Raw genomic sequence first — 24,646 nt, 5'->3', positions numbered from 1 at the left:
GCTGAAACAGAATGGTATCTGTTGTACAGGTCACATCTCAAAGTGATGCCCCTCTCTGCCATGTTGTGAATAATTCATGTGAGATGGGCTGAGAAAGCAAACAGAGGCTGGGCAACTTCGGAGCCAATCCATAGGCAAAGTGTACATATAGGTCCTCGCATCCTTATGGCTATTGATTATGTGTCTCGTTAGCTAGCAGCTTGGCAATAGATTACAAACAAAATAGACAACAAGATGGCCTGACTGTCCACACTTGTTAAGGGTTGACTGGAGGGCAGGAAGGTGGGGGTTGGAAGGCAGACGAGCTGAAGGAATGAAAGACATTCGGCAAATGGAAATAAACACGGCCTTCTCATTAATATGAAATACACAGACTCCTGGTAATAATAGCTTAATCATGCCCCGTCGTACAGTCTGCGGGAAATTAGGAAATTTGGTGATGTTCAGAATGACAGACCCTTATGCAGAGGATTTGTCTGTTACACCTTAATCCATTAGGAAAGTCTCCTGCCTCAACTGTAGTAAAGCTGATTTGGAGCCTGCTGATAGCATCAGTCTGGCATCAGGGAGGAGGCATTTCACAGGGAGAAACAGCTCTGCTGGTTCTTAGATATTCTGGGAGCATGTGCATTTTAACATTCTTATTTCTAAACTTCAATAGATTGAACCTTGATGGGCAGTTAATATATACTTTCACTTTCAGATACAAATTTCCATAGAAATTTCATCTTTGGTTCAAGTTTGGATTTCTTGAGAGGAAACATAAAAATGTCTTCCTCAAATGAGCTAATGTGAAGCCTCATTTCCAGTAGTACAAGTTAAACTGAATAAAATGTGTTAAGTTGCAGTGACTCTGCATATGTGTACTAGATCATGTCTCAAGCAATTGCAGAAGGATTACCATTTGTGAAAATCCTTGTCACTTGCTGTGCTAGGGCCATGCATAATAAATGATACTGACTATTTGAGCCCTGCTGTAAAGGGTGTGATCACAATTTTCTGTCCCTGGATATGTCAAGACCTCATACATTTCCAATATTAACTGCTGCTGTCATCACATCTAATGAGTTTCCATATTTTTATTCATTAACATCCTGAATACTAATGGCAATAATTCTATCTTCAATCTTCTTTTCTGGCGTCATGCTGAATAATCAAACCAAGGTCAGGCTTCCAGTATTTTTTTAATTTTCTAACAGTGAATATATTAATTAACTATTAATTGTTTTTTTTTGGTCATAGTTACCAAGGTGAAAGAAGAAGTTTAGATAGGGGTTTATCACTCATGGCAGCAAACACAATTTTTATAATGGACATGGAATGGTTTAATCTCCTGTGGTTACACATTTTATGTCAATTTTACAAATAACTATGGTCTTTACCCTGAGTTGATCTACATCAGGTGTTTTCACAGTGTTTCATGTCCTCACAGACAAAAGTGAGTCAGCTTGACTACAGCTGGAGCCCTGTTTTTTTTTTTTTTTAAACCCATATTTGTTTACAATGTGGCAAACTGGCACCATTAAAAGTATGCTGAATTAGCTATTAGCAGGATGTACAGACATCTATCACTGGATTACTTTGATACTGAAAACTTAAAAACGTGATTATTCTCAGGCAAGTTTTGTACTTATAATGAGCATCTTTTTTTCTATCCGTGGAAACTGTAAGTTGCACTGAATCTAAAAATATTGTGTATCGTGTGAGTTCGGATATGACTGATTCATGAGGACAAATTTTTGATGCAAATTGCAGCTCACCGTCTCTCCCTCTATGCACCCCCTTTAACTCTCTTGTGCCCTCCTGTGGAGGCTTGCCTCACACTTTGAAAACCTCTTATCTAGATCGATTTGGACACCTGAACATTACACCTCATTCCAAAACCATGGGCATTAATATGATACTACAACAGCCTCCACCCTTCTGGGAAAGCTTCCCACAGAATTTTGGGATGTGGCTGCAAGGATTTGTTCCCAATCACCCTTAAAAGAATTAGTGAAGTCGGCCACTGATGTTGGGGGACTGGGCTGTCACTTTTTATTTGCAATATCAACATCTGTTCAAACGTGCGGAAATAAATACATTTCATACTGTAATGACCAGTTCGCATTCAAAATTTAAAGGCTGACCATTCACAGCAGACCATTAGAAGTAGTTCGTCTTGTGGTCCAGCAGAGGACCTGTTATCACTACCAGCTTGACATACTGCTGCTCTATTGACCCATCAGTAAACTAAGCATATATATAAAGGAGGAGGACCCTGGTGGGCAAGGCCGTGCTGATTGGATAATCACATCTAGCAGTGTGTCGAAATATTTTGGGTTTGGATTGAATATACGATTCAATTTCCTAAGAAGTTGACTTTTTGAAAAAGTGTCATTCCTGTTGGGTCATAAGGCCTGACTCGGAGTCAGCGTTTCACTTCATCCCAAAGGTGTTGGATAGGTTTGAGGTCAGTCAAATCATCAAACTGGGAAAACTATTTCTTTATTGTCTGTGTGCATGGGGGCACTGTCATGTTGTCATGTTTTCTAACTCAAACCATGAAAAACAGCCCCAGACCAATGGTACTCAAGATTACTGTATGTGGACAGGGGTGTCAAAGTGCAGGTTTGTCCTCAAGGTGTTCAGGTGAACTATATACACTATGTTCTTGAATGGGAAGTACAGTAAGGCCAAGGTACATACAGAATTCTTGTAAAAGATCTCTTGCCAGGTTTGGCCTGCACCTTCTCCTTGGCCACACATCTCTATTTAATATATGTAATTACGAGCGCTGTTTGCTCCTAATAAGCAAAGAGAGCCAAGTGGCACAATGACAAAGCAAACTGGGCTAATCCCTGTCACACTGTTCTGATTTCTTTCCCCGACCTGCTTTCTCCCAGGTTCAGTGAGCCTTTCTTAGCGTGCAAAATCTTAAAGTGATTTACACACCACTGCATCTCCCTGACATTACATCCTACCTTATCAACAATGCTAACCTGGCAACCTGTGCAATCTCTTCGTTTGAAATTGCAAGGAGTGTGATTAGAATGACTTCTAGACATGCTGGAGCTTCTTTTTTTTGCTGACTCTTAACACACAGACTGAAAAATGTGCACAGGAGGCAGGAGTGAAAATGCTGTGAATGGACAATCATAGCTTTGGTGTGCTGCACAATGCAAATTAATTCACCAGTCAGTGAAATTGAGACTGGTGCAGAGGCAAGCACATACATTTAGATGGGAGGATAAGCTCACTTTATGTTGTGATGATGCTCTTTTTTGGCCTAATATAGGACGCTGTCCAAAAATGTGAAGTCACAGTGCTTTCCAGGAAGTCCTTAAGTGCAAAACCTATCTACCGGGAGGGTAGGAGAAACCACAAAGAGTTCTTTATGTTATCATTCAACACTAAAGGTTTTCGTTGGCAATCCTGCAGCTTTTTGGCAAGACCATTATCGAGGTGTGGTTATTTCATTTGACAAATTGGCAGTCACAGCTGGGACCATCTCACTGTGTAATAACAAAAAAGTCTTGCTTATTCTCCGCTTACAATATAGATGAACTTTTGCTTCTAATGGCTTTGGTACGATTACAATGTCTGCTGCAGCAGTGAGCCTGATTAATGCCGGTATTACACAAAACACATCACCAGAACTTCAACAGCAGAGACAAAGTTGATGGAATAAAATGGGTTGAGAGGAAGGAGGATGGTAAATATCCAGCAGAGGTAAGAGAAACCGGGAGGAGGTGAGATACAGTATGTTGTAGTACCTGGCCTGAGGAAGGAGGTTGAGGAGCAGGAGGAAGATCCACAAGCCCAAGTCCAGCGATTTGGGCTTCCAAAGTGCAGCAGCCATATCAGTTCAAACAGTAGACCCCTGTAGAAATAACAGAAGAGTTAACAACAGCTCGGAAGTGGCTTGACACAATGATCTAAACGTGTTTATAGCTTAACAGGTAAGTGCAGAAGGGATGGACATGAAATGATCAACAAACTGAAGATACTTTATTTCTAATCGTTCATTTAAGGCTCAATTATAGTTAGCCACACTGCTCAACCTGCCTATTCTTTGTCTGGTTTTATATCTTTGATTTATGTGAGTGATTGTGTTTGTTTGGTCTTAAATGGATACACTGACATTTTTATACCTAACGACGTGTGGCTAAAGAGTATTCTGTTTTTTCTGAAAGGGGAGAGTCTTACCCCCCCTCATAGTTGGTTTTCCCTTGTGAGATTTATTATATGAAAAAAAATGGTTGCATTAACAGGGTGGCTTGCTTGTATGCCATGAGTCATAATATGAAGGTGCATTTGACATTACACAGAGGACAGCAGTCTTGTCTCTGTATCAGGGTTTTATTTTCCTCATCACAATCAAACAAGTATTTCGAAGGAGCAATATGTTCATTTTGAGAAACACAGTAAACGTGGAAGTAATTAATGGTTACCTCAGTTTTTCACTAGCCTATACGGTCTGCTCTCTGTTATTCTGCATGACAACAGAGACCAGAACTGCAGTCAAATTAAACGTGCCAAATAAAGTTTGTTTATAATATAATGCAAGTTCAACATCATGAACTGCTGACTAGCCTAGCGTGGAGAGAAACATGTTGATTGATTCTGTTTCTAGTTACTAATATGATCTGTACTGCATAAGCATTTTATTCAGTCAGGGTGTTCTGAACACACACACTTCATCATCAGCCCTTCCCCAGTTAACTAAAGACACTTAAAGCTTCATTGTATATATCACTTTGCGCACAAAACCATATCACCTTGTACGTAACGCGAGAGCTTATGGATAGGGCAGCCCCAAACACAGATATTCTCTCTTGCACGTCAGTGAGCAGTGGACCAAACCATTAAACCCTTTTCTGACGGTAATTAACCATCTGAGTCTCCAGCTGCCGATCCAAAACAAGCCTGGTTAACATGCCTGGTTTTAAAACTCATATAATTGTTTTATACGTGACAAACAGTCAAACAACTAATCTCATATCAAGCAAGACCTCATTTCTCATTCGTATTTAGTTCCTTTATTGGGGGCCTGTTGCCGCCACAGAGCTGGTCTCTGTGTCCAGTTCACTCATTCACAGATAGTGGTAATACCAGTTCAGTCAGTAGCTTTTGGTCCACAAAAAGACTTATCTGGTAAATGGGACGCAAAACGTTATTATATTTGCCATAATTTTCACAATTGCTAATTGAACATGTACTGTGTTTATTTGGTGATGCACATTGTGAACATTAATGTTCTATTAAGATTATGAATGCTTAAATTGAGTTTTAAATTGAGTTACAACATCCTCCGTTTTCAGTTGTTTTGTTAAGGGAGTTCAGTACTGCTACATTATAATGAGAAACTTGGGGGAGGGTTATTGCCCTTTTTTTCCAAACTCAAGGGTAGGGTCCAAATAAAAACAATAACAATACAGGGGAGGGTTTTGCTTCTTTTTTGTAAAACATGCTGTAAGGTTCACCCACCCTCCCCAAATCATGATTTTTTAAAAATACAATCCCTAAGATATCTTTACCTATAACTATTACCATCACAGACAAGGGTATACGTAATGAAGTGTTACACAAACTGAATACATTAAATATTAAATATCCCTGAACCAAACTGGACTGAATACATATACTGTACGTACTGTTTTGTTCATTCATACACTCATTGTGTTTCGTGCTTACACATCAGGACCCTCACTAATCATAAAACTAATCAGAAGAGATGATGTAGTTTACAACTTCCTACATTTTGAGTAGTCCACTGAACACAATTTGACCAAACACTGCCAGATTAATAGTTAAAGCTCTGAAACAAACACATTATACAGCAGTACACAGTTACCACTGCTTTATACCTGCACTCTGTAAATATTACATAGGGACTGCATTTCTGATTATATTGGTAATTATTAGAATGAGGTTGCAGCCTGGCAATTTACAGAAAGATTAAATGACCTCTCGTTAAAAATACATGCATTCAGAAACTGGCATGCCTGCTATTGAATTCAGCCCAAAAACACCAGCAAGATGAGGGAAAGGAAACCAAATATCTGCACATGATTTAGCTACAGCAGTTACATAGCCACTCAAGCAAACACTCGTTTTGTAGCTGCATTGTATTTAAAAGGCTTTCATCGGGCTTTTGTGAGTTTCAGGCCCCCTTTATTGCCACCGTACAGAGAGCTCCCTTTCCTCTGAGGAATCAGCGTGCTCCCTGTGTTAGAGCAATGATCACTACACGAGGAGTAAACAAATGAATGCATATAAAGATACACTTCAGCTTAATGTTCTAATCGGGAAGCTGCACTAATAATGCTCCAACCTGTGACCATTCTTTATGTGACCATTGTTTTATGCCACATTCTTGATGGCTCTGAGGTGAAAACACTTTACAGGAGCCATCTTAATATTGATTGTAGCTGAGCTCCAACTTAAGTCAAGAACCATAAGTCTTTATAGTGGCAGTGAGGCTTGTGAGCCAGACCACTGAATTACCAGCCAATTATTTTAAAATTTCGTAATAGGAGTGATGACCTAGGGCTGCAGATTTCCTTGCAGCTTGCAACCTAAATTATGACTTAATGTGTGATAAAAACTCTGTTGCGGAAAATACAGTGATACTTTGACATCACTATTTGTGTATCAAATTAAACAGCTATAGAACGCTGCATGCTCTATAAAACTGCAATCAACAAAGGTTTGGTAAGGAGGAAGAAGTCAAGCTCAGACAGCCTCGAGGCCAAAATGGCTAGACTGTTTTGACAATAACCTGATAAAGAATAAAAAAAAAAAACGTTCCCTTATTCCTAATAGAGAGATGGTCACGGAGTACTGTGTAGCCACACATGCATGTTTCAGAAGAATGTTCATAACATGGGCTCCATCATTTACAACGAACAAGATCAAGCTTATAGAAAATGTAATTCTGCAATAATTTATTTATTTATTCGATTACATTTAAAAGAAAAAAATGTATGAAACATGTTCATAATTTCACTCAATACAACTTACAGGGGATTTGAGAAGAATCAATATGCATTGTTTTTCTGGATCGTAAATCCAAGCGCCATGAGGTGCTATTGATGTAAAGATGTTTACAGTCGTCGCTTTTGCATCGTGATCACTGTGACTGAGTACTTGTTGCCATAAATAAGCCTCCCATCCATCCATCTTTTATGTGATCAGCCCTCCTTCTATGGCTGAGAAATGCTATAGTGGGTTAGTTCTGTAACATCATGATGGTCCCAGTAAGTAAAATGTGTTCTGAATATGCTTCCGTGCCCGAGCAAACATTTTCCGGCTATCAGGTAACCTTACGGGGATATCTCATCCAGAATTCGAGAATATCCCAAGTTATTCTATATGCATTCACCCAAAACTCAGTTACTTGAGTAGCCACATTAAGAGAGCAAAATCATAAATGTAGCAAGTCAGACTGAGTACGGTTCATGCAAATTAGTTAGTTTTCATAATTTCAGCCCTCATCTCCCTTTGAACAGATGCCATGCTCAAGGGCAGGCCAAGTCCCAGACCGTGTCAAATGAAACCAATCCTACCAAGCTTGATAAATGCTGGTAAACAGAAAACTGCAGATTGCAGTTCGGAGATTTTTTTTTTCTTTTTTATCAAATATATTAGGCATCAGTGTTTTCAACTGCTATCATTGCTTCCTTTTCTTTCTGTACATTTTGGAAACTTGGTTTTTGTTAAAATATATTCCGGATCGTTATCCATTATCTCAAGGTTTTATGTTCCCCAGAAAAACTGCAGGATGCCTGCTGGAGACAGAGGTATCATTTCCTTGTCTTGTAATGTCTGTCTGAAAATTGCATTTCTAATTTCCTGACATATTGCCACTGATTCAAGTCACTTCCCCTTACATGGGGATTTTCATTGCGTCTGCGTCATTTTCAAGGCTCTAAATGTCCAGGATGAATAAATCTTTTGAAGATATTTTGAATCCTTTGCCCTGAGGTTAACACAGTGTGGTTTCACCACTGATAGTCATTATATTTTTGTCGTAGTTGAGAGGGAGGAAGAATTCTCATTAAGGAGATGCAGCAAAGACACACATAGACTCTAATAATGTGCTCAGTAAACAAAAACAGTAAAGTTTCAAAGGAGTAAAGAAAACAAGTGAAGATTTAATTATTCTCATTACTCAGTCTGTAAATTTCATCATCTATCACATTTCCTATAGGATCTCTGTTCTATTCTGTTGATTCAGTTCATGTTTCCTCAACACAAGCACCAATTAGAACTGCAGTGAAAAATCATTCTGAGAGCTTACCAGACAGCACTCTTATACGTGTCGACAAATCCTTTCCATAAAAATAAGACAACAGGCATTAAACGACTGGCTGCCGGCCGCTGTCTACAATTCTGCACCCGATTTACCAATACCTGTCATGCAAACCAGGGTCTCAGCGGTCCCTGAGGCTCAGATTGTGCTTGAAACAGAGAAAATGAAGGGGGGAGGATTCAATGCTTTTGTTGGTAAATTAAAAATAGCTTGCCTAGGGTGACAGTAGACCTAAAGCACTCTCCATTTCCTGCTCTTCTAACATTTGTTTTCAATTCTACTGTCAGTTTATTTTGTTTGGGGGTAAAAAGCATATGCTATGAGTAATGTAATCACATTTGACAGACTTAAAGGTCTGTAAATGCCTTTGATGCAAATTAGCTGAACAATCTGACTGGGTAACTATGCTGAGTGATTTTTTTGAACAATACAAATAATAAGTGCTAAAACAAAAAGTGGCAGGAGCTGGTTTCCGACTAAAAAATGTCAAGTGCATATCAGTTGGAGGCTAGTTTGTTTCCCATTTATTTTTATAGTTTCACTCTCAATCATGACCTACTGAAATTCAAACTGTAATATTATACAGTTTCATGGTATGAAAATAAATCACGATTGTGCAGTTCGTGAACAGTCCAGGATGTCAAGGAACAGCTAAAACACAAAAAACAGAGACTTCATCAGCCAATAAACAGTGCTGATAGCAGTAATTATTGAATTTAGGACATAGCTTTATAGCCATGTAATCCAAGTGGCTGTTAACTAAAAATAGCCCTAAATCCTGTCACATTTGGTTTGATGTGACGGTCATGCACTGAGCATCTACCAGCGATCTTTTGTAGTTTATTATTTAGGCACATGCATAAAAAAGGATTTCAAAGTCGACCGACTTTTGTTTTTGAAATATTTGTGCGAAACACTGTATTGTATTCAGCATACCAGTACGTCAGTCATTTCTGAACTGACATAACTTCTTAGACAAGTTTTGTGTTGTCAAACTGAAGCAGGAAGCTTCATTGTGCCTCACGAGCAAGCTACAGCCTTTTAACTGTGTCAAAAACACATAATTAAAGCAGAGCATATAAAAACAAAGGGAGAAAAAAGGAGGAGACAACAGGCATACTACCGAAGATGGATCATTTTTCAAAGCTGATCCTTCAGCTTCAGTCAATAAGTCAATAAATAAAAGATTTCAGTTAAAAATTACTTTTATCCCAACCAGGGATAAAAAAGTGATGTATAAACAGCTGAAATCATAAACCAGAGGTAATGAATAAACGATTGAAATGGTTAGCTAATGGATTAATGAAAAAGCTAAAAATGAGATGATGAAATAGCTAAAGGTAATGGAGACGCAGTTGAGATGTCCAAACAATATATAAATTTAGACCAAACCACCTAAACACTGACACTTCAAGTGTACGAAATAAGCAGCAATGACTCTGACTGATCCGCGTTGATGTAATTAATAGTGTGAAATAACGTCCAGTTTAAAATCAGTTAAAATTAGCAGGATCGATGTTGTCGATGAAAGGATACTTGAGTTCATCCGATAGGTCTTGGGAGGTTTGTCTGGCCAAAAAAGGTTGGGAACCACTGTTGTCAACCATGCCCTGCACAAGGAACACAGGTGGAACTCTAATGAGTGAGGACATTTTCTCTCTGTTTTGGGACTGGGCATGTGTGTGCGTTATTATAATCATTAGGTTGCATTACTACGAAATGATCAATGCATTGGGCTGCCGGGCAAAACTGTTTCCACTGGGGCCCACCACGATTATATTACGGCAGTGATAATTTGTCACGATTTAGCTTTGTTCCTCACAGACATGTAATGAGAGTACAGTGGATCCATTATGAACAACACCACATGACAATAAACCTCCGTTGCTGTGTTTAGGGCAGAAGAAAGATACATTTCATGCTGCCATTTTCATCTTGCTGTTCCAAGGCTTGGCCGACTAATGTTCAGAGTAAGTACACTATTCGCTAGAATGAACTATAAAACCGTAGAATAAAACGGCATAAGTGGCCCTGATGGCACAGTTTTATCAGAGCTAAACATATTTAATCTCCTCTGAATTTAAGGTGAAGTGATTTGACAAATGTTTTTATTAGTGCTAAACTTGGCAGTCTAAGTAATAAGGTCTCCCACTTGCTGGTTTCGACAAGATCAGCTTTAAAGCTCACTTTCCTCTGACTTGCACGGTCACAGGGGTGGAAAACTGTGCGACGTCCTAAAATTCACTGGAGTTGTTTATTAGCATAAAGAAATTAATAAAAAAATATACCAGATGGGGTTATTTTTACAGAGACAGATTTGGACCTTTCATGCTGTGTGCGTAAATTTACATGACAGCGGAGAAATATGGTTTCCAAAATGAGGGCAAAGTTGTTAAAAGCAAAACAGTGTCACAGCCCTTAGACATTTGTATTTTGATGTAGTAGCTCAAACCTTTTATTTATTTATTTATTTTTTTCAAATATAAAATGTAAACTGCAAGCACAAGAATGTGGTCTACATGTCGTGACAATACAGGGCATGTGACAGTGACTATGACTTGATACTTGATACTTGATAAGGCAAGGCTTTCCGCAAAGCTGTGCAACAGCAGACCACAGACGAGTGATAGAACAATAACAGAAACAGCAGAGAATTGCAAAGTCCTGTAAGTATTTGCAGGCACTGTAATGTTTAAACCCATCCACGTGTCGCCTTGGCTCCCATAAAATCATGATGGCTTACTCCTGAGAGAAATGGCCTTATATACAAATGCTCCCTGGCCTGCATTGTCTATTTCAACCCATTTTTCATTTTTCTTTCACATGTAAAAGGGAGGGAGCAGAATCCATTCACAGTTAGATGGGTTTAACAGTCCCCTCTGTGTTTGTATAAAGCCGATTTTGCTAACACCTTGATTCAATATTTCTATAAGCCATCAACAGTTTGCACCTGTCAAGTTGCAAAGTGGGTAAGATCTATAATGTTTACCAAGTTGACGTTTGCACGCACCGAGCACAGCTGGGTAATTCTCTATAGATACTGCTGAATCTACAATATTCAGTATCCATTTATCAAATCTGCAGAGTATACAACACTGGGGTGCATTCTGAGACACTGATACCAACAGAGCTCAATGAACAGTGTTGACACAATAACTCTGATGAATAAAGAAAGCCCATATCTTATAGAGAGTAAACCATTATTCACAGAATGCTTTCCATTAATAAGTGACAGGTCACAATCAGTGATTCTTAAAGGGATTCTGATTTTGAGTATGTAACTGAGAAAATAGCTCAGATTTGCTTCCATACTAAAAAAAATCACACATGATTATAAACCTGGTGTAATAGGGCAGTTTTCCCTGCAATAATATTTATTATGCTGCTGGGAGGAAGAGATCTGAACAGATAAATAGAATAATCATGTTAATCACTGTGACTTTTACAATTAGAGACACAGCGAACATCGAACTGCTGCCAATCTGCATACAAGTCACTACAGCCATGATTAAAAAAACTGGAAAGCAGCTGTTTAACCAGGGACAGGGTGCCAGCCTCCTAGGCTGAAATCTGTCAGAGTTCATCAGGGATTCCTGGTGTAGAGCAATACCTTCTCTAGCACTCACCACCTGTGCACACTTCTTACCTCAGGTCTTGTTACACTGTTTGCAACAAATGCCTGAACAATGCCGACTGCAGACCTACACTGGGGATGCTTTACATTCTGCTAATTCTTTAAATGGCTAAGTTGTTACATATTTATATTTCCACAACAGAAAGTAACACTTCACATAAGGGGAGCAAAGTAAATAGGCCACATGTGAGCAATAAATATAAGAAATATAAGTCCTCTGAACAGCTAAAGTGCCTCTTTTATACTGTAGTTGAGAGTCATCAAGCTCAAGTAATTCTCTGCTAATGCAGTTTCACCATCATTATTATATAAACAGAAAAAAGATAACTAAGATATTGTACACTTTAGGGTTAGGAGCAAGAATAAGAAGTCCCTGTTTGCTCAAGACAAAATAATAAAGAATAAAATAGCAATACAATTAATGTTTTTTAAATGTGCTGAGGCTCATACTGAAAAAGCAGTGTTCATGTCAGAGCGGTTTAAATAGTTTATGTTCATTATTAAATCAAAAGTAACCTACAAATTACAGTAACAGAGTCATCAAAAGAGATCTGACTCAACTGCAATGCTTTTATTCTGAAAAGGCATTTCGAGCACCATCAGCACCAATAAATTCTAAGCAAGAAAATGGATGTCAAACAGAACATTTGTATAAGGCTTAACCAGACAAGATTCCTTCAAAGCTGATAGCATTACATGGCTGGCAGAGCGGGGACCCACATGTAGCGGAAATTAATATCTCCGTTCAGACTGTGACAAGTTCTGCATCTCCTCAATGGATTATGATTACAGCTGGAACAAGGTCTTTGCCCATTAGGAGGGGTAGCCAAACTGGCTTACAATGAGAGGAAGTGGGCACCAGACGGAAGGGAATGAGAAGTGAGATGTACAACGTACAGTACAGTCCAGTTGGGTATATTGGCCCAGCACTACTGGTAGATTTCCATTAAGGTGGAAACATGTGTTGTGACAATACAAAACCTTGATCAGAACCCCTGACTGTACACAGCACAGTAACAGGAACATAGGGAAACATGCATTTCTTGTTTGAGATGTTAGGTTACCCACACTGCAATAAATGCGTGTAACCTGCAACTTTAGGAGTAACCAGTTGATATATGTATTGCATCTTTTCCCTCATTCTTGCTAAATTTAAAATGGATCCAATCACAAGAAATGTAGAAACCAGTTTTATTATGGTGGGAGTCAGGGGTAGGCCTCCAACATCTGTGGCTGTTAACTTTTCTGCAGCTGCTTCCGTAAAAACATTCTTGTAGAAGGACATATTTGAGCTTGCAAACAGTTAATTATTACGCAGACAGTGCAGCAGAGGAGAGTCAGTCAAAAAAAAGAGAGATTCCTATCTTCTAGAAGAACATAAGAACAGGGATGTTGGAGTTGGATTAAATTTAATATGACAGTGACTCCTCAGCTATACAGAAGCAACAGCAAAATAACTAAAGCTGAACATGGTGAGACTTTTAAAAATGTTTCTTCTCTCTAGTCCCCTGCACGGTCACGTATGCTTAGCCAATCAGTTCACAGTGACGTTGACTCAGCTCGGTTGTGTGCTGGGAATGATGTTGTGGGTCAGCATAGTAACCTGTGTGAGGATGCTACGGGAATACAAATGAGTGTGGCATTGCAATGCATGCAATAGATGCAGCATGCAATACCGCGCCAGTGGGATAAATAGCTGTCGGAAGGAATTGAGATACGCGTAAAGAAGGTAGACCAGGTATACTGTGTGAGATAACACAATACTCACAGGGAACTTGAACAAGTTGATGAAAATGAACAATGAGTTTGAAAGCCTCATGGAGCCAGGCCACAGTGGACCCTGTGCAAAACTACATCATCCCTCAAGCTTTTGTCAAAATCAGGCTGGTGGAAACCTGAGAAATCACATTTGAAGTAATGATGCACCCCACTAATTGGACCCAAGGGTGCCTGTATTATTCATGGGTAACAGCATGTTCCACTTGTTTGCATGGCAGTAATTGTTTTATGATTAACCTGCTGATTGTTCACTTGATTCATTTTCTAAACCATTTCAGCCGTGTCTGATTGTTGCAGCAATCGAGTTTTTGAGGTGCTTGGTGGGCTGCTTCTGCTTCATAAAGCTCCTTATTTTTGAGTTGGAGTTTGAGCATAGAAGTTAGAACCAGCATAAGTTTGAGACTTTGACATAAAATTCAGAGGCACATCAGCTTAACACTTAACTTTAAATAGGCAATAAGAACTATTTCTGAAATGGAAATATTAGTTTAGCTTTCCCCAAAAGGAATTTCACTGCGAAATACCTGCATTTTAAATCAAAATCCATCTTTAGAACCCAAAATAAAAAAGGAATATGCTATTATCATCAAAATTATCATAATAAATAATTTAAAACTAATGAAGACATTATGTGCTCCGACTAATTATCTGTAAAGTCATTTATCGAGAGAAAATATATCTAATACTCCACTACGAATAAACTGTTGCCCGCTACGTGCTAAGCTGAGTCACCACTCCATCAAATTTATCTCCCAAAGAAGCACTGGCCTCAAGCCAGGAAGCAATAAATTATGAACAAGGAATCACTTTGTACATTCTTGTTCTTTTTTTTTATGTTTAGTATCCAGTAAAGTATATTGCTAACAATACATTTCAAGATGAGCCCAGAAGCAACAGAGGCTCAGCTATTTAAACTTTCACACTGTCTAGTTTTGTTAATGAGATGAACCCTCCATGTCACATTGGGGTTTTCGGGCGCTATACAAAGTACTTTTTCCAAATGCTTCACCAAACTGCTCTGAAATCTATATCTTGAACTAATGAACCTTTAATTTAATGTACAGTATAGGACATCTCTTGAGCAATAGAGGCATCAGTTTGTGTTCTTTTGTATAGCCAATAGGTGAGCTTCACTAATTGGTCGAGAACTGAATGGAACCCACTGCCTGGTTAATCCAAAAAGGTAAAAAGTAGTACATAAAAACAGAAATCATAAATCTATCTAGGTCATAAAGTGAGTCTGAAAAGTGTAACAGCATTATTATTCCAATACAACAGTCCATTGATAAGACTGGCTGATAGTCCTCCAAAGTCATCAGAGAAACAGGGATGAGGGCAGAGTGCAAACCTCTGTCTCACTTCATCTCTTCCTTTGAGTCTTGTGGTGTCACTCAGAGTAAAGATGCACCAGTGCAAGAACATGAGATGGGCTGTATATTCTCCGATCGGACTTCCATGTCATTGCCATCAATCAAATGCTCCCCATATCGCTTCGTATCACTACTGTAACAAAGATGGTCTGTGAATGAACATGTCAGGTGTTCTCCCAACATTTATTCACTGTCGCTCCTCACTGTACATCATTTTAGCCATGGTGGCAGCTTGGTCTTAGGGATAGCAATGTCGGTCAGTCTGCCACTTTCGTCCAAGCATGTCAAAGTTTCACTTATTTAGTGTAATATCTCAACATCTACGGGATGGACTGACAGCAAATTCTGCACAGACATTCATGGTCGGCAGATGATAAATCCTTTTGAGTTCGGTGAACCCCTAACATTTCCTTTTGTGCCACCATGGGGTTGACCTTTCTGGTTTTGAGTGAAATGTCTCAACAACTATTAGATGGATTCCCATGAAATTTGGTACAGACATATATATTCCCCTCAGGTTTAATTCTCATCACTTTGGTCATCCCTTGACTTTTCCTACAGAGCCATCCTCAGTTCAGATTTTTCACCATTTGAATTTTCAGCATGGCAGTAGACTCTTAGTCTTGTTATACATGTGTTTTGGACAGGATACTGCCATCCATTGCAGTACAAGTATTTAGTTAATATTGAGGTTATTGATATTGCTAAACTGTTAATGCTAAACATAAAGTAAAGCTACAGTACAGTAGTCCTGTCTCCTTTTGTCGAGTCATCAAAGCTAGACCTGATGGATATTCTTTCAGGTCGGGGGTCAATCAGATATTGATATACCTCAAGGTAAATGTTGATAAAGACTGGTATGCACGTTAGAAAATCAATTTAGAACATGCATACCACAATTAGTTTACATATTACATCCTGCTTATTTTTTCTAAGTGTCATGTGGGTCTTTATACAACGCCACTGAATCTATCCAACTTAAGACTGCGTCTCTGAAGTGGCTTGAGCAAAGTATTCTTGGGCAGGCTGGCAATTCAGTGGCAAGAGAAGCTATAGTCATTACTAACATAAATGACAGCTATATAGCCTAACTGTAATTGGAATGCAAGGTTTCAGTCTCTGGTAATAGCCATAGAAAGAGCAGTAGAGATCAGCACACGCACTAGACTGGCCCAGCAGAATAATTTAAACCATAAATCAAACATACACGATGTGGTTCACCTTGAAGCTCTATAGGCTTGTCTTTGCCACTTAGCTGGAAATTGTGTGGAATTTGTTTTCGTGTTTTTTTTTATCCAATCCAATACTGTAAGGTTTCAAGGATGTGTACTATAACCACACAGATATAATCTTTAGGATGAACAAGTCCTATTTTAAAAGAAACAGCCTTGTTTTCATTTCTGGAAATAAACTGACTCCGATCATATGCTATAGTAAAGTTCAATTCGAGTTTTGCATGAAACTGGAGTTGCATTACAGAAAAAATCTGACAGTATAATGTAGGATTTTTCAGTATTTGGTCAGTTCTATGAAAAATCTGCCCCTCTGAATTTGTGACACATGCATTAGAGGGCAGCACAACTTCAATAAAAGTGGAAAAACTCCTGCCTGAAACAATGTATTAAATAAATATGAAAAAAACAAAAACAAAACAGCAGTAAGCAAGTTTTTCAATTTTTTAAAATTACCAATTGATACTTCCGAAGTATTTGCAGAAATATGTAATCTATTTTAAACTTGGAATGAAATTCAAAGAATTGGATTGAAATATGGAGAATCAGCATAATCTGATACTTTAAACAGGTGATTCCGTGTCATAGATGCTATTATAGATCTCTATATATCAAGCAAATAATGTAATTGGACTGAATTTTAAATAGGCAATTCATATTTTAGCTTATCGTCATTCAGCCAGATATGTCGGCATGTATGCCATAGGCAAGAGTTGGCCACCCATTTTCCCATATGACACAGAAGGATATTACTGATGGTGTTCTTCCCTGAAATAAATTAGGCTTGCAAGAAATATTTAATCTTATCTCAAGAGCAAATAGTGTGCATCAAAAAAAGACCTTACACTGCAAATGTGTGTCCCACAAATCCAGAGACACCCATAAAGTTTCATTACCTTCTTATTACACCACACAGATGGATAGAAGACATATTCTAATTTGATCCATGAATGTTAGTTCAGCACAAAAACGCATGCAAATAAATAAATTCACATCTTTTCCAGTATCCTCCACCATTCTCAATTACATGTCCTTGGTCTGGATGATAATCACCTTTTCTTCCTGTGGGATGGAGGAGTGTGACTTTGGAAAGGGCTGTGATCGGCTTTGGGTCCTGCTTTGAGTCTTTGTGGATGTGATGTTTACTGGGGCTTTTTGTGTGGCCAGTAAGATCCCACTTAGTGTGAATGATGGCAGCTGTGAGGGTGCCTCAGGCGAGTGTGACTCCAACTATTGCTGCTTGGTCTCATGCAGAGTACATTTCCAGCTGCTCAGGCTGCATAGCACTCCAGTGAGCATGACTGATTGTGGCTGAGGTAAGCACGTCTCTGGCGAGAACGATGCTGAACGCAGCAAGGGTGCTACTCTGGCCACAACTATGGCAGATCACGGCAAACGGCAGCTCGGTGCAGCTGGCTACTCGGACTGTGGCTGCATCAACCCAACTGTGGCAAGTGTGACTGAATATCTGTGACGAGCATGATTCTGCATGCTCTGTGTGGGCCGCTGCTGCACAGGCTGACAGACTGTGGTGAGAGTGATTCTGGTGATCAAAGCAGCTTTGACTGCTGGTGCAGCAAGTTATCACTCTGGTGGAGCCTGCTGGTTGGGCAGAGGCTGTGATGAACACAACTACAACAAATGTGACTGACTGCAGCTGGGGTGAGCCAGACTCAGTTAAGCATTGTTCATGCTACTCGGTTTCAAGCACGAATGGAGTGTGGGGCTGACGAGCTCCAGTACTCCTGCAATCTGTGCGCCCACAGGTGAGTATTTCTCCAGTTACAAATCTGGCCAGCGTCACAGACATTAATTTGTTTGCGGTGCAATCAGAGGTAAATGTGTCTATGGCGAACTAGACTTGAATAGTAGATCAATATGCAGCATTTGGTTTGGATAAACCATCAGAAATAATTTAGAGTATATGTACCAATAGCATGCTATTAAACTATGTTGGAGGCCTACAATATGTAGAATCCTGGCTTGGATTTTTGAAGGAAAGGCATGTATATGAGCTAATTGAAAGCAATAACTGAATTCAGCCTATGAATATGACATCTGCACATATCTGCAGAGGCCTCAATATTACATCATAGCTAGCACACCACTGATGAGACCTAGTACACTCATCATCACACTGCTATCTTACATCATTAAACCTCGACTTCAGTCTTTACAGTAGATTTGTAGGACAAGGGACAATCTAGTTTAACAAAGCTCTTTGAATTGTGAATCTATTTCTGTAACCAGCACCTTTAGACAACTTGCTTATCAACTTAAAAACACAATTACCGTCACGCTTAACAGATGCCTTACACTGCTGGCTTGGGAAGGTTTGAATAGCCAGATAATCCAAAATGACATATGTGCATGTACATAAATTATAAAGTTGCGCTATTCTGAGATATTTTGTATATTGTTCTATGATTGATTATTATGAACATCACATTGTGAGTTTCTCTCTACAGACTGTGAGTGCCAACCTTAGTGTCTGTGAGGAGAATTTAAAAATAAGCACGAATGCTCTGACCTGCATGGCCCTGTGTGGCTAAATACAAAAGTCTAATAGAACTTATCAGTTATTTTAAACAAAGCGCCCTGCTCCTGTCCCATAACTGTTAGCACAGTTTTTCATATAGTGGAAAGAGGCACAGTCATACTTTTGCTTCAATGGGGACAGCATTTCAATACTGCTGAGAGATTGTTACATTAATGTTGAAAGTTCTTCAGGCAAACTGATTCATAATTTTTGTCATTCTTTTAATTACTGGCCAGTATCACCATAGACACTGTATTTGATTAATGTGTCGCTTGGGGACAATCTATTTGCATGCACTTCCTGTGATGAGACTTCAAGGCCAATAAAACTCCAACAATCACTACCATGGAGTTTGTATTCACTAAGGCTGTCCAGCTTTTTTCCCCCCTTTCTTTTCTCATTCATAATTGAAAACTGGCAAACTTACTTCTCAAAAACCCTGACCGTCACTCAACACACAACACTAAACACAGAGCTCAGGGTCGTTCCAGTTTAGTGTGTGTGGGCCTTGTAGGTAAAATTCAAGTCTACACTGAAAATAGCAGTGAAACATGAAAACAGGAAGAGATAATATTAAGACAAAAAAATTTATGAGGCGATTAGGTGGTTACTAGAAATGTAAAAAACCTGACTGAGATCTCAGTAAACAAAAAAAAAACCAAAAAAAACCCCACCCTTTTCATCAAAATACTTTTGACACCTTAAAATATGGAATTGTTAACAGCTATGGTTAATTAATGATTAAAATGACCTCACTGGAAATGCCTGAAATCTGAAGGCAATTTGAGAATATATAAACATTCTGCATTAAAAGCTCTGATATACAGCTAGTAATGGGTAGAGAGGTCCACCAATTGAGCAGAAACAGCCAGACGTTGACTGAAGAGACATTAGTCATTTAGCCGGCATAGACGTGGCTACCGATAGAGAAAGTGGCTGGTGAGTGACTGACCAGAAGTAGCTAGCGATGGGGGCATTGTAGCATGATTACAAATGGTCAACCAGTGACAAGAAGAGTCAATCAGAAACATCCAGTGACAATGAAGTTAGAATTAACTAAAAGAAATAAAGCACAAACCTAATTATATGCTAGAAATACCAGCAAAACCACTAGCTACCAAGGCTGAAATATGGTTGGAAAAACCTTCTCATAATTATCATTTGCTTAGAAAATATCAATTAGGACAACAGAATGATCTGTCACATCCTCATCAATATAGTTCCACTGAAGGAAAATGTGTCATATTGAATTACTGCCCAGCCCTACTATTATATGTATGTATGTATTGGAAAGCTGGAAAAGGCCATGTTCTCCAAGGTAACCTGTGACAGGTTTTACAGTGGGACGGAGTCACCGCTGCAAGTCATCCTGTCCACACAGAGAACTGTGTTCACATTCCTGGCATGAAGTCAGACTTGTTCAAGGTGGGTGTCAGAGTCAGACAGAGTTGTCCCCTAGTGTGTTCGTGATGTTCATGGATATGCATCGAGGCGAAACCAAGGTCTGACTTTCCAGCTCAGGAAAATTAGGGTGGCATCCCTACTGATTGCAAAAAATGTAATCCTTTTTGCCTTTTGTCTGACTGTGTCTGACTAGTGTGGTGTGCTTTTTACAGTACATTTGTGCACATCAAAATACTGAGTTACAAGTTATAAATATCAGCTTTTTGGCTTATAATGCTTATAAAGACCATCCTCTTTTTTTTTTTTAACATGTACTCTTGATCAGATACAAAGACAAACTGACACTGCACTGACAGGAATCATATTTGTTCACAGAATACATTTATGTTCATTTGAGCTTGTGAGAAAGTCTTTGTATGGCTCCGTTTTTTAATCAGTATTCATAGGTATGCCCCATGGCTGCTATAAAGGTCTATACTGGTGATTTTAGTGGACTGGAAACTGAGGCTTGTGTCTGTAGTGTGTATATTAATGCAGGATGCAGTATATCGTCAATAAAAGCTCTTCTGGCCGGCTGGTACCAACCAGGTAAAAAGAATGATATTTTTTTTGAGGTATATTGCACCTACATAAAGTAGCACTGTCTCTCAATAAAAGTGCTTGTGGGGTCAGATCACTTGTCAAAACCACGTTAGCCCTATTATTGCCTCTCAGTTAGTGCTGATATTTTATGGCTCAGATCAAAAAAACGAGCTCTAAATGATAATTTCATGGCATCTAAAGTGCTCACAATGACTACAGCATACTGCTACAGTCTGTTTGAAAAAGGCTGCAGCAAGGCTTTTAAAGCAAAGAGAGAGGATCACATCTTCCTCTCACTTCTCACCATTTTAGCATTGATTTTTAGAGCTGCTAATATCTCTAGTCTTGAAAGACCCGGCTCCAACTCGTCTCTGAACTTAAGATTCCTTATAACCAGCCTGAAATCTTCCCACATGAGCCTCCTGACAGTTTCTGTGTCAAGGTTAAAGACTAAAGGTGACCATGATGTTACTGTCAGGCCTCTTGAGCTTATGAGCGAACCTCCAGCATAGTGACATCGCAATCAAGGCCTTTCTATCATCTTTGATGTTTATTTTTCTTGCATATCTGTTGCCTTTTCTGATCTCAGTATGTTACAGATGTTGTCCCCATGACTCCCGCTGTTTATTGAGGCATTTAGGTTATTCAGTCATTATAACCTCAACTAAAAGATTTCCTGTGGTAAATGCCAGCAATCTGATATAGTTCTTGACAGGAACATTTTATGCTATAATTTAAATTGTGAAATCCCCTTGTGCATTTAAGATATATTTCAACAGCTACCATCACACCTACACCATGTTTGAGCATTATAGTGCAATGGTGATGTAAAATAATCTGTGAAAGAAATTTCTCTATGCTCTACCAGGTGCAATAAAATGAGGCTGAGGCAGGCCAAACAATACACATATTGGTATTATGGTCTCAGTGCTGTGCTTAATTATGAAGACAGGAGCTGTTGATTTCTGTGCAGAAATGTACTTTCAGTTACACTAAGGCTGTGTCATCAAACAGTGTACAATGAACTTGTAGTATCACTTGTAAACACGGGTCAAACTATGAACCTCCTATTGCAAAGGCAGGAACTTACTGTTCTGTCCACCGGGACTGCAACAAATAATTATTCTTATTATTGATTTATCTGCTAATTATTTTCTTGATTAATTGTTTGGTCCTTAAAATGTCAAAAAATACTGAAAAATGCCTGTCTAATTTCCAAAATCCCATCTTCAAATTGCTTGTTTTGTCTGGCTAACAGTCCCAAACCCGAAGATATTCAATTTACTTTCAGAAAAGAGAAACAAAAACAGTAAATCCTAACAAGTGAAAAGATGGGACTTGGGAGTGTCTTGGCATTTTTTAATCAAAATAGTTGCAGATTAATTTTCTGCCATCCTTTAAGTGTTATCTTAAGGCCAGTGCCATCCCAGTAAGATAAAATGTGGCAGGCCATTTGCACATACACATTTTTTTGATGGATAACATGAAGCCAAATCACTTAACAGCACAAACTCAAGAGGCAAGATCTATGTGAGGAATTACTGTCAGATTTTGTCCTTGCTAATGATTATTTTGCTTTTATAATTTTGCACAGTGATGGGAGCAGATGCCCACTTACTTACTCCAAAGGTGGAGTAAGCGATTCTAATCCAATACATTTTTTGTCAATTTCAGCAAGTATCTCCTCACACTCCGCTAGCTGTCCGTTCTGTGTGTGTGGATCAAAAAAAAAAATCCAGTGTTCCCCAGCAGACTACCCTTCCTTTGCCACCAGACTGTGTGGAGTTTTGAATGGAATTGACTGGGACTGCAAAGAGACTGATAAGGCAAGTAAGAACTTTATGGATGTTCCGCCGATGTGGCGGCCCACCGATGTGGTGGCGCACCAGGATTTCTCCCAGTAGTCTCCATGCCCAATCCAACTATGGTGGAGGGACCTCACAGTTGTGAAAGGCAGAGCTGAAAGGCATTAAGACCAATGTGAGGTTGTTCTGTTTTTGCCTGACAGGTGTGTAAAACAGTTTTTCAATGTTTCACAGATCCAATAGGTCAGTATTTTTTGTCCCGTTTGCTAATGTTTGTGATAGCTAGTCCTAGCTGCTTAGTTAGCAAGCAGGTAACAGTGTCACATTTGTGTATCCGGTAACGTTAAATTACTGGCCCACTGACACTCAGACTACTTTCTAGTTTGCCAAGATATGGTGCTGGAGTGATGTTAGCTATAGTAGCATTATGAGTATCTCTGTCTGCAGCTGGTGTACTGGCTCTGGGAAACCGTCTCATCCTGTCTGCAGGTTAGCTTTGCAGCAACTGTAGAGACAGTTTACTGTCTTGTTGTTCGCTCTACATCATGGTAGAGCGAATGTGCAAAGGGTTTTATAGCCATGAAGACCTAAAAACACAAGTTTGCTAGGAGAGTGGATTTATTTGGTTAGAGGCATAATTCACAATGCTATGCCAGGTAACATTACCTTCCTTGTTAGCTTAGATGCAAACCTATTGTCCGTCTCTAGTTTTGTGAAAACAACCTAAACAACGACAAAGTCTCGCTAGTTTTTACTCCGTTGTGTTTTGGATGCTGTGTCTGTTTGCATGTCGTTTGTTGAAGTTATCTATTATACAGTTAGTTTTGCTTCAGCTATGAAAAAGAGTATCCACATCCACACTGTATGAGATGCTCTGGATTCCGCCAATGTGTCGTTGCCTTGGCAATAAGTGTCCATAAATTTGGGGGGAGCGGAGCTTCTGAGGGAGCAATGAAGGGAGGGTGTATTTGTTTTGCTGTTGATTTGAAATATCAACAGTCTTTCTCCAGAAACGCTTACTCCACCTTTAAGAGTGAATATATCAAAACTACAATTGAATTTTGAAAAGATGCATTGGACAATGCCAAAGCAGGATCACACACATCATGTTCATTGTTTTTCTTGTTTAAATATTGTGCAGTGAGTACCACGTTCTCGCAAAATAACCACAAAAACGTGTGCTTTTGCATGCCTCACACTGGTTGGTTATATCTTGACATTCCATAGTTTCCCAGTTGATGCAGTAAAAATAATCAGTGCTGAAGACTGTGACACCCTTGGGAAAACTTTGACACATACAATTTACCCAGGTCCATTAAAAAGAATCATAAGACAGTTAAAGCTTTTCTCTCCTCTTGACATCAGAGAAACACCTCAGCACCATCGGTTCCCATAATCCCCTCCATATCTTCAGCCAAAAACACCAGGTTATTGTGTACAGGAGGTTATGCAACCATATGAAGGTTTAATTGTCTATTCCTGTGTACCTGCGAAATCGAAAACACGAGAAACGTGTCACAGAAAACATGACTGCAGCACCTTGTTTAACAAAGTTTGTACCCACTGTCTTTGCCAGTAACCTTCAAGTAACATTTCTCCACTTATCTGGATCAGGAACAAAATCTGACCGGTCCTGGTCTTTGACCTGAAAAGCCGAAAATACCTCACAGTCTTCTGCCAGCATCAATCAAAAGTCCAATATTTAATGCTTGAATTCCTTTTAAGTGAAAGTCAATCAAATTAATGCATGACTGGGCCAATTCTTCATTGGACAAACAACATTTTAAAAGGTTTTACAGTTTTAAATACAGCATTTATCCTTCGTCAACACCATTTTAGGTCTTGAATGTGTTTAGCACAGTCTCAGACATTCTAGGAGCTTCTGAGGACCTGCAGACATTCTACCTCTCCAATACTATGCTTATATGAAACTTTAGGCTCCTGGAAGATTCTGACACTTGAGATTTTGACTATACCATATAACCAACGTGTCACCTCAAACGGT

General features: G+C 39.1%; 1 protein-coding gene across 1 annotated transcript in view; it reads right to left on the bottom strand.

Moving 5' to 3' along the window:
* Positions 1-24,646, bottom strand: part of gabra3 (gamma-aminobutyric acid type A receptor subunit alpha3) — an 86,263-nt gene that overhangs the window by 57,201 nt on the left and 4,416 nt on the right. The window contains exon 2 of the mRNA XM_040151517.1: positions 3,756-3,862. Coding sequence (XP_040007451.1) covers positions 3,756-3,841 — 86 coding nt within the window. The 5' untranslated portion in view covers positions 3,842-3,862. The remainder of the gene's footprint in view (positions 1-3,755; positions 3,863-24,646) is intronic.

The sequence above is a fragment of the Xiphias gladius genome, chromosome 17, assembly GCF_016859285.1.
Source record: "Xiphias gladius isolate SHS-SW01 ecotype Sanya breed wild chromosome 17, ASM1685928v1, whole genome shotgun sequence".
Lineage (NCBI taxonomy): Eukaryota > Metazoa > Chordata > Actinopteri > Istiophoriformes > Xiphiidae > Xiphias > Xiphias gladius.
This window is presented reverse-complemented; position numbering and strand designations above follow the sequence as displayed.